The sequence below is a fragment of the Haplochromis burtoni genome, unplaced genomic scaffold (genome assembly GCF_018398535.1).
Source record: "Haplochromis burtoni strain Fernald_Lab_line unplaced genomic scaffold, NCSU_Asbu1 Contig_878, whole genome shotgun sequence".
Taxonomy (NCBI): Eukaryota; Metazoa; Chordata; class Actinopteri; order Cichliformes; family Cichlidae; genus Haplochromis; species Haplochromis burtoni.
In genome coordinates this window covers 1-11648 of record NW_024583239.1, presented here as the reverse complement: position 1 = coordinate 11648, position 11648 = coordinate 1, and the positions used below count along the sequence as shown (strand labels likewise).

The window sequence follows — 11648 nt, the reverse complement described above, 5'->3', positions numbered from 1 at the left end:
TTTTTTTTTGTTTTATTTTGTAGAAATAGAGGTTCCTGACAAAGTCAAAAAGCCTTGATACAATAAACAAATGTCTGTGATTTTTTTATGCATTTGAAATTTAAAATGGGTCGGTGCCGACCCTAACACGAGAGGAGGGTTAAAAAAGTGCTTATAAAGGATGAACGAGGCAAGTTTTATAAAAAAGTGCATTTAGCTCTCAGAGTAGAAACGTGCTAAAGAACCAGTCAATTTGTGTTTGTGTGTTTCAAGGTAACTGTATTTATACCCATAGGCAAGGTAAATTTGCTTTACAGAAAAATGATAGCATTTGGCATCCCTTCAAAAACACACATACCTAAAAGAACAATATAAACCTCACTGTAGAACATATATAGTAATTTAAACTTTTTAAATCAAAAACAAAAGCAGTTCTTATTTAATTCAGTGACAGCAACAGGGACAAAGCTGTTTTCATAACGCTTTGTCCTGCAGCTTGGAAATAGAAACCTCCGTCCTGTGGAAAGAAGCTGAAATTCAACCCTTAGAGGATGGGGGCCATATTTAAGGATTGTTAAAGCCATCCTCTGTACCTGTTTGGAGTACAGGGAGGCTAAAAAACACTGTGGCTCACAAGACACGGGTGGTTTGTCATGAAAGAAGCTACAACAACGGCTCTGCTGGGTCTCAGTTACACTTTTATTTAATTTTTTATCTTTAAAATGTAAAAAAAAATGTTTCAGTGTTTGCTACAGGCAGTGCTGTTCACTGACTTTGTAACAGCAAAAGTTGGCAGTTGCTGCTGTTTTGACTGTTGATGGTGATTACTCTCTAAGGATGGATGTGGTAGGCACACAGTTGGTGATTACATTTGCCCTCCCCCCTTTCCAGTATGTGGCAGTGACATTAGCAGAACAGGAAGCCTCTCCAGACAGCACATAGAGCATGACAGGGCTCATTGATCTCTCACAGCTATGATGATTGTATCTCTCTTCTTTCTCCTCATCCTCAAAGGTAAGTTTCACTATTTCTGTACAATGCATGCAGCTTATCATTTAATTCAATTAAGAAACACTGTTTTTGCTTTGACCAGTAAAATCTTTTTCAGTGTAAGACAATGGCTTATGTTAGCATCTAGTAGCTACCAGCTGACAACCGTTAATTAAATGCTTCAATTTACTAAATCTGTTGTGTTGTGAGCTTCATTCTTTAACACAATTTTAACTGGTTATTAGGAGGATCGGGACAACATAATGATGAGGTGGTAACATTTAGATACTCAGCTTTACCAAGAAAGTTTTATTCTTTTCTTTTTTTCTCCTTAGAAACATTTATTTAGTTTGAATAGAAGCTCTCCTGCTTAATCTGCTTGATATGAAACTCATATATAAAACCTACTGTCCAAATAATCTTCCTACTTTTCTCAAACAATTATAAAACACAAAAAACATTGTGGAAAAAATTAAAACTAATTAAAAACCACCTGGCCATGGTTGAAGAACCCAGAAACTGAGAAGGAGATCACAAAACACGTTATTTCAGTCTTTATTATCACAAAAAGAAAACAGGAGAATCTGTGACTGGAGATGAGCTGGGACGGTGCAGGCTGGACTGAACACTTGGGTTGGTACAGAGGAACATTTGGAGTTAATCTTTGCAGTAATTGGAAACCAGAAGTGAGACTCAGGGAAGCCAAGCAAGGATTTATCGATGTTGCCAGGTCTCATATTGTTTGAAACCTAGCCAAAAGTATGTATTTTGTTACATTCTTGCATGTTTTCCCCCATTTGTACCTTCTTGGTTTTTTTGTGAGCCCTTTTGTGTATATCCTTTGCACATTTAGGCATTTCGGGCCTATCCAGCATTTTTTAATTACCACCATTTAGCTGACAGCTGAACTGTTCTCTTTACTTGAGTCTCCAGTACATCCAGCTGCACATCCGATGGTGCAATGTAAAACTAAACTTCAGTCTTTGTCTGACGGTTTTGGGTGCCAAGTGAGCTTTAGCAACAGCTTATGGTCAGACAGTGATTAGTACAGAAGCTTTATAATAGAAATAGGAGATAATAGGAGAGAGGAAATGCTGAGTGGAATAGAGTCTAGCTCTTCTACGGCTGAGTTGTTTCAGAACCAAGCTATGAGCAGAGGTCAGATTAACTAACTTTTAAATAAATAAACAAAAGTCAGCTCACCACTGCTGAATACAAATAGATCCACATAACACCAAATTTCTACCATTCATCGTGTAACTGGTATGCCCACTGGAGGGCAGGCTCATGTTGCTATTCCAGTCTGGATCCAGCTCAGGCATGCAAAAACACTGCGGGAACATTAAGAGAGTAAATCTTGAGGTGATTTTTTTTTAACATTTAATAGCCCATACCTCTTGTGAAGATTATCTGTGGAAATTTAAAATAAATAGTGTTAAAAGATGACATAATATATACTGCAACACAGTAGTTGTTAAAAAAAAAACAGGGGTACTATTTTCTTTCAGGTGGAAATACCTCCACTTTAGAGCTACAAGATGATGCTCAACTGATGCCCAATGAGACCATGACCAGAGGTAAGTAAAAGTAACTTTGAGTTCACAGAAGTTATAGATGTGTGCATTTATATTTTTCTCTTGTAGGCTGATCACCCGCAGGAGGCACCATATAGGTCAGGTGCAATAAGTGTTCAGTGGCAGTGCAGGGCACTTGCTTGTTGTTAGTTCCTGGAACATGAAACATCAGCACTCTTGTGAGAAAGGAGCCTGACCTAACGAAAAGGTTGAGAGACGGTGACTAGATATAGTCAGGCTCACCTCAGTACACAACTTCGGCTCTGGGAGCAATCTGGAGCTGTCTAGTTTATGTTTCCAATGTGGAGTCGCCCTTGGTGAGAGGTATGTTTGTTTGCTGCCAGTATGTTGGGGTTTTCCCCAGGGGTTATGGAATAACCAAAGTTAGTCAGAGGACTAACCAAGAAGACTAACTTACTCTATGGACTAACCATAGTTGGTCCATAGACTAGTCCAATGTTTCCCAACCACGGTGCCGCGGTACAGAGGTGTGCCAAGAGAAATGATCAGGTTTGCTGTGGAAGATTATCTGGTTTCGCCTGATTGGTACTCTAAGCGACCGGCATGAGTAACGGGCAGAACAATTACATTCTCTTCCTCTAGAGGGCAGTATAACGTCTTGCTCCAATTAAATGGGTTGCCAACTTACAGTAAAACGGAAAAAGACAAGGTAGAAATTACATAATAGTCATTCTGTGAGTGAGATGACAGCGCGTAATATCAGTAGATAAATATTTGAAAAGAAAAAGTAGTCAGTCTGACCTGGGTCCTGGAGATAATTCCGACCCAGATGAAGGTCCTAGCATGGGTAGTGGTTTGAAGAAAGCAAAAAAGATATACTGGGGACAAGCCAAGCTAATTCCACTATACCTGGTGCAAGTGGAAAAATTATCAATATGCTTTTTGTAACATTTTTGTTTGGTGGGGTGCCGTGTGATTTTTCTAATGCGAAATATGTGCCGTGGCTCCAAAAGTGTAGGAAACACTGGACTAGTCCATATTTACCTTATGGACTAACTAAACCATAGTTAGTCCACCTATGAATATGAGGTTACCCTATTAGGACTAACCTATCAGATCAACTTAGTCTATGGACTAAACATGTTTGAGCATAAGGGTGTTCATAAGTTCACAGGTTGCTGATTGATTTAGTAATAATGTCATCAGTCCAGCAACCACATTTCTTGGACTTGGTTAGAGAGACAAGCTGAGCTGTCAAACAGTCACCACCTGGTGTTCAGTTGGATCAGGTGGGGAAGGATGCAGGAGACTCCAAAACTTATTATGAGGGTCACAAGACCCCAAGACTCACAACACTTTGATCTCAATCCAACAGAGACATCGTCTGTGATTGGACAATGTTCACAATTCCATTGCTGAAGCAGCTGTAAGAAGCTGCAGCTGTAAGATGGTACTAATAGCAGGCGGACGGGGGGCAGCTCTGACAGTAGCTGTGGGGGGAATATGGTGAGGCCATGAAACAAGACTTTTGTTCAGCCTCAACGCAATTTAATTATTATGCCAGGGTTTCGTTGTGTATAGTATGGAGTTCCTGATATTAATTTTAATATTAATAAGAAATAGATTATTAATGAACCCTTTCTGAATGTCTGTATAGATCTTTATATTTCAAATAATGTAATTACAGGGAGTGCAGAATTATTAGGCAAGTTGCATTTTTGAGGAATAATTTTATTATTGAACAACAACCATGTTCTCAATGAACCCAAAAAACTCATTAATATCAAAGCTGAATGTTTGGAAGTAGTTTTTAGTTTGTTTTTAGTTTTAGCTATTTTAGGGGGATATCTGTGTGTGCAGGTGACTATTACTGTGCATAATTATTAGGCAACTTAACAAAAAACAAATATATACCCATTTCAATATTTATTTTTACCAGTGAAACCAATATAACATCTCCACATTCACAAATATACATTTCTGACATTCAAAAACAAAACAAAAACAAATCAGTCGACCAATATAGCCACCTTTCTTTGCAAGGACACTCAAAAGCCTGCCATCCATGGATTCTGTCAGTGTTTTGATCTGTTCACCATCAACATTGCGTGCAGCAGCAACCACAGCCTCCCAGACACTGTTCAGAGAGGTGTACTGTTTTCCCTCCTTGTAAATCTCACATTTGATGATGGACCACAGGTTCTCAATGGGGTTCAGATCAGGTGAACAAGGAGGCCATGTCATTAGTTTTTCTTCTTTTATACCCTTTCTTGCAGCCACGCTGTGGAGTACTTGGACGCGTGTGATGGAGCATTGTCCTGCATGAAAATCATGTTTTTCTTGAAGGATGCAGACTTCTTCCTGTACCACTGCTTGAAGAAGGTGTCTTCCAGAAACTGGCAGTAGGACTGGGAGTTGAGCTTGACTCCATCCTCAACCCGAAAAGGCCCCACAAGCTCATCTTTGATGATACCAGCCCAAACCAGTACTCCACCTCCACCTTGCTGGCGTCTGAGTCGGACTGGAGCTCTCTGCCCTTTACCAATCCAGCCACGGGCCCATCCATCTGGCCCATCAAGACTCACTCTCATTTCATCAGTCCATAAAACCTTAGAAAAACCAGTCTTGAGATATTTCTTGGCCCAGTCTTGACGTTTCAGCTTGTGTGTCTTGTTCAGTGGTGGTCGTCTTTCAGCCTTTCTTACCTTGGCCATGTCTCTGAGTATTGCACACCTTGTGCTTTTGGGCACTCCAGTGATGTTGCAGCTCTGAAATATGGCCAAACTGGTGGCAAGTGGCATCTTGGCAGCTGCACGCTTGACTTTTCTCAGTTCATGGGCAGTTATTTTGGCCTTGGTTTTTCCACACGCTTCTTGCGACCCTGTTGACTATTTTGAATGAAACGCTTGATTGTTCGATGATCACGCTTCAGAAGCTTTGCAATTTTGAGACTGCTGCATCCCTCTGCAAGATATCTCACTATTTTTGACTTTTCTGAGCCTGTCAAGTCCTTCTTTTGACCCATTTTGCCAAAGGAAAGGACGTTGCCTAATAATTATGCACACCTGATATAGGGTGTTGATGTCATTAGACCACACCCCTTCTCATTACAGAGATGCACATCACCTAATATGCTTAATTGGTAGTAGGCTTTCGAGCCTATACAGCTTGGAGTAAGACAACATGCATGAAGAGGATGATGTGGACAAAATACTCATTTGCCTAATAATTCTGCACTCCCTGTAGAGAACTGATGAGACACATCCTGCAACCCAAGCCTTTTAGTGGCCACAAGAATCAGGATATCGGCTTTCATTTGTGAGTCAGTGCTTTTAATAGATTGATAAAAGGTTTCTGAAGCAGTCAATATCTACCCACAGAGATTACTGTGTTTGTCATGTTTAATACGACGTATGTTCAGCAGATCTGAAGAGAACATATATCAATTTTAAAGCCTGGATAATCACCAGGACACTGCAGTTCTTATTGAAAAGCATAATTGAGTGTGTTCAAGTTTCCATTTTTTTTATGCATTCCTCTCATTGCCTCACTAATACAAAATCTAATCTCATTTCAGATAAAAAAGTAGAAATTGATGAACTTTGCATTTTCCTGGCTGTTGCAAACCACCTGAACTTGACTAAAGACAATAATAAGTACACCATGAGCCGGCCCGTTAGACACCACACTCACCCTTTGACAGTAGTGCTTGAAATGAAAATCTATGCCATCTTAGATATGGTAAGTTGTACTTCTTTAGAGTTTTTTTAAATGATTTTTTTTTTCTTTAATTAACGTATTAATTTGACAAATGACATTTATTAAAAATAAATGTTGTGTGTGTATTTTCCATGCAGCCATTTAACAGTTAAATGGGCAGCCGGAAAGCTTTGCATACACATTGTATTATATTTGGGACCACTGCGGTACAATTAAAAGAAAAGTATTTTCATAAGCAATAACTTAGATTTGTATGTATATTGTATTTTATTAAGCTTGACTTGTGACTTGTGACTTCTTTGTTGACAGAGGGAAATTGACCAGACTTTAATTTCTTACATTTGGGTTTCTTTGGTCAGTATTCTCTTCTTTTAAAATACACAATATTTTACTGAAATGTGGAAATTCAAATTATTTATTTGAAAACGTGTCTATTTGCCCTCTCTTTCTGTATTTCTCCTCTTATATATCTGGTACATCTTCATGGGTAGAAATGGAAAAATGAGTACATTTGGTGGGACCCATATCAGTTCTGTGGACTTAAATACATAACTGTCCCTACCGGATATTTGTGGATACCAGACATAACAATTGAAGAGATGTAAGTGTAATATATTTGCACATGCACTCACACTGACAGATCCACATGCAGTAATGAGAGAACATTCATTTATTTTTAAAAATGTCAACTTGTATAAAACATAAAATAATACACTACTGCTCCAAATTCAAAAAAGCCTATCCATTTATTCATTAAGGTGCATACTGAATCTAGAATATGGACAATACCAGATTGTATAAAAACCATTATTTGAAATATTTATTTGGTCCAAACTAATAGCTTGTGTCTTATGTAGATATGCTTAAGCCTGTTCTTTGGCCTACTTGCATGCTGTACGTGCAAACTGACAAAAATAACAACTTTTCAAAATGGTATATGTTACCCTGACACCTCTTTCGGCAATTCATTTAGCCTATATTTTAAAGTGATTAACTCACAACTCCTTATCCAGATCTAAGAACCAGTCAGTGACACCCTGGCAACCAGAAAAAAAATTGTGTATTGTTCTATTGATCTAGTTTGTGTTTGTTGGGTTTTTTATTACATCTTTCGATTTGCCTCCTGGAGCTTTACATTGTAAACTGCATCTCACACCACAATGTTACTTGTTCTTCATGGTCTGTAAAATGGTAAACTACAAGTGATCTCATTTGTCCCATATTTGCTTTCTTACAGGACAGAGAAGGACAAAGCTACTCCGAGTCCCTATCTCAGCATTAGCTCAGCTGGCTGGGTTGAATTCAGAAATGACCAGGTTGTGCTAAGCACCTGCAAAATGCACGTTTACAAATTTCCCTTCGATATTCAGAGCTGCAACCTTTCGTTCAAGTCTATCCTGCACACTGGTGAGTCCATAACATGTTTTGTTTAGGTGAACTCACACCATCAGATATCATATAGGTACAATATACATTATATACAACATATTTCTTCATGTTTGAGTTGGTCACAGTTATTTTTATATTCATTTCAGATGAAGATATACAGTTACACTACCAGGAAAACAACACTTTGATCACACGGTTGTCTCGGGAAGTGATGCACACACAGTACGAGTGGCTGTTCATCAACATGATAGTCACCAACAAAACCAACCGCTTGAACTTCAACCAAACTTCTGTTGTTTATACTGTAAGTATTTTTTCAAGCAGAGACACATCAATGGAAACTGTCCCGTTTGCCTATGTTACAGGCCTTCAACTGGGTCTGTTTTACACAGAAAAATTAGCTCAAATACATCTCATAGTTCCAACTAAAAACCAGTGCATTTGGTATGTAGGCTCTTCTTCATCTGTTTAAGAATTTTACACCATCCTTTTCTGTTTATTTACACATTCTTCTATATTTTCTTGATAGATTTGTCTTGTAGCAAAAACCACAGGTTCACATCTTAACCCTACTTGCTGACCTTATTTTTTTATGCATCAATATACAATTATAATCACCTTATATCTATCACGATTTGTGAGGGCAGATCATGTGGAGAGAATGAGGTGTGGACCAAAGCGCAGACAAGCAGAGATGGAGGTGGATTTTTTTTTTTAAAAGCAAGTCTTTATTGTCGGCTGCACAAAACACTGCAAAACAAAAGGCCACGGGGAGCTGAGATAAACTAAGAAAAACCTAAACTGGAAAAGCTAAACATGAAACTTCAAACACAAAACCTGAAATATAGAACTAGAAAAACCTGAAACGTGGAAACACGGAGGGAAGAATAGCAGACAAAATGCAGAGGAAATGCAGAGGGAGATACACAGAGGAGGAGGAACAAAAGACAACATAGACCATGTATACACACAGAGGGTAATGAGGAAATAGGAAAGAGGAAATACACGAACATAGAAACAAGGATGACTAGAAGTAACGCAGAGGACACAAGGAAGGCACAGAAACAAAAGCTAAAGACTAGAAATCAGCGAAACACTAAAGGATGTTCCCAGGACAGCTGAGAGATCTCTTCAGCATGTCATGAGGCTCCGCCTGGACCCCTCCAAGTAGGCTCTACCCAACAAACTTCACCTAGGAGGCATCAATTAAACACCCTGTTCAGATTCCCAAATCACCCCAACTTGCTCCATTGAGGAGCAAGTTGTTAGTCAGTCTGTTAGTCTGTCTGTAAGGCTGAGCCTAGTAACCCTTCATATGAAGCTCATTTCCCCACACGTACCCAAAATCTTCTTATATCAGTCACCAGAGCTAGTTAACGTAAACGAAGATAAGAACAAAGACCAACAAGTAAATCAACAGCTTCCCCACAAGAAACTTTAAGATGTGGTTGAATGTAGTTTTCAAGTCCACAAAATATAGACTATCCAGTACAAATGGAGGTGTTTCTTTGTCATGAATAACTGATTAACTATCCCTAGATAAATATGGAAAAACTGCTTTTTTGATGTAATTGAATAATTCGGTTCAGATTGAAAGAAACCTGCCTCTCAGTAGTTATTTTAAACATTTAGACACTATAGTATATCATTTAATATGCACAATTTTGTTAAATTTCCCCTTCTGGTAATCTTAACATTCACTACTCTTAGTCTGGTCATGGTAAAACCTTAATCCACAAAGAGCTAGTTTATACAGGGTAAACATGTTACAGTCAAAAATATATGAGGATAACCAATATATCTGATTAACTAATTGAACATAATTTCACAGATTACCATGAAGAGGAGGTCTATCCTGTACATTGTGAATTTCATTCTGCCAGTCCTCTTCTTCTTGTGTCTGGACTTGGCATCATTCCTCATCTCAGATACTGGGGGTGAGAAGCTCAGCTTCAAAGTCACCGTCCTGCTGGCTGTTACAGTGATGCAGCTTATCCTCAATGACATTCTGCCCTGTTCTTCAAACAAGGTTCCACTTATAGGTAAAGAAATGTATTTAACTGCACATAGTTACAGCAGTTGTATATTCATGACACAGTTAATTATAAGGATTTACATATCAGAAGATCATCTGGTCCTGACCAGTAAGTAAAATTAAGTTAATAGAATCTCAGATGAACAGCAACACATGACAAGATCAAACTGTCATTATTTATCTGCTCAACTAGGAAACTAAGCCGGTAGCTTGTAGTCCCCCCTTTAGCAGCCAGAACTTAAAGTAATTGTTTTCTCTCTGACTTTATCAGTCTCTCACATCATTTTGGTGGAATTCTGGCGGATTTACTTACATCATTGCTTTAGTTCATTAATTTATGCATAGTTCTCCTAAGGTCTTGCCAAAGCATTTCAATCAGGTTGAGGTTTTTGACTGGAACATTGTAGCACTGATTCTTTTTCATCCATTCTGTTGTAGAAATGCTTGGGATCATTGTCCTGTTATCATTCAGTTTCAGACAAGATCAAACTGTCAAACAGATAATCTCATATTTGACTCTATAATACTTTGGTATACAGAGGAATCCATGGTGGACTCAAGGACTACAAGGTGCCTTGGTCCTGTAGCTGCAAAACAAGCCTGAATCATCCTTCCTCCACTGTGCTTGACAGTTGACATGAGATGTTTACACTAACATGCTCTGTTTGTTCATTTTCCAAATGTAGTGCTGTGCATTATGTTTAGTATCTCCACTTTGATTATACTGGCCCAAGGACGGTGTTCCAGAAGTCTTGCGGTTTCTTTAGATGCAACAGGCTTTCTCTTGGCAACCATTCTAAGCTTGTTTGGTCTTTTTCTGACTGTACTCCCATGAACTCATGCTAACTGAGGCCTGTGACTGAGTCTGAGATATAATTCTTGGGTGTTTTGGCAGTTTCTCTGAGCGCTACATTGTCTGACCTCGGGATGAATTGGGACATCCACTCCTGGCAACACTGGCAATTATCTTAAATGTTTCCACTTGTAATTAACATTTCTTACTTTAGAAAGTTGGACTTTAAAAAGCTTTTTCCCAGACTGATGGGCAGCAGCAATTGCTTCTTGTCTGAATTTACCCTCAATCAGTCGTGGCAGATGACTGCCCCTCCCTGGTTTCCTCCTGTTACAAAATAAGTTTTTCCTTCCCACTGTCACCGAGTGCTTGCTCATACGGGGTTATCTGATTGTTCGGGTGTCCTCTGTAATATTGTAGGGTATTTACCTTACTTTGCAACGTAGTGCAACATGTCATGCATTATTGTTCATCTGAACCATTTACCTAATTTTAGCACCTGGTAAGAACCACATTACTTTTTATTACCCTCTGTATGTAAAACCTTAGAAGAAACCATGTACTTTCTTTTTACAATGACTGTATATCCACATTAATGACACAGCCTGCTCTCCTCAGCTGTCTACTGCATTGGGATATTTGCTCTGATGCTGCTCAGCCTCCTGGAGACAATTTTGGTGATGCATCTGATTGAGAAAGACTCTGCAGCTCAAGATAATGAGACTAGTAGAGACCAAAGCACAGATGTGAACTGTGGTGACAAATCCAATCCACACAGAAACCTTGAAATTTCAGGTATATTTTGCATGTATAGTTATGGTTTATATACTCAAAGACACATTAATAATGGTTCATTGTACAACTAATTCTTTATATAAATTTAAATTGTGTTGCCTTTATCTTTATGCCTAATATGTTTTTTCCAGATAGTCACTGTGCATCTGTCTGTGATGCACCTGCTGAAGAAATGCAATCGGTGATCAAAGAGGTGAGGATTATATTACACTTTTAAAGGATTTTTAAATTTATTTTTTTTTAAGTGTAAAAAGATCTTAACAGACATTGTGTTTGCATGGAAGAGATTATTCTTAACATTTTTGTATATCTGGAATGATCTCTTTTGTTCCAAATGGAGTGGGAAAAAAACATCTGCAAATATGCACTGCTAGTGTTAATTATCTTTCTCCAAAACCGCTTTCAGGGGAGC

The 11648-nt window shown here is 38.5% G+C and overlaps 1 protein-coding gene across 1 annotated transcript; it reads left to right on the top strand.

Moving 5' to 3' along the window:
* Positions 1–2488: 2488 nt before the first annotated feature.
* On the top strand, positions 2489–11483 carry LOC102311990 (5-hydroxytryptamine receptor 3A). The gene is made up of 9 exons (XM_014330572.2): positions 2489–2546; positions 6082–6245; positions 6534–6578; positions 6716–6825; positions 7462–7631; positions 7760–7917; positions 9445–9655; positions 11060–11236; positions 11368–11483. The coding sequence occupies exons 1-9, from the start codon at positions 2522–2524 to the stop codon at positions 11451–11453; spliced, it is 1146 nt and encodes a 381-aa protein (XP_014186058.2). The 5' UTR covers positions 2489–2521; the 3' UTR covers positions 11454–11483.
* Positions 11484–11648: the final 165 nt, after the last annotated feature.

Bases quoted from the DNA above. Each gene is read 5' to 3' on its own strand.
- LOC102311990 (XM_014330572.2), top strand. From the start codon at position 2,522: ATGCCCAATGAGACCATGACCAGAG. The intron at 6,579-6,715 runs GTCAGTATTCTC...CTTCATGGGTAG, and splicing joins CTTACATTTGGGTTTCTTTG to AAATGGAAAAATGAGTACAT. The intron at 7,918-9,444 runs GTAAGTATTTTT...ATAATTTCACAG, and splicing joins AAACTTCTGTTGTTTATACT to ATTACCATGAAGAGGAGGTC.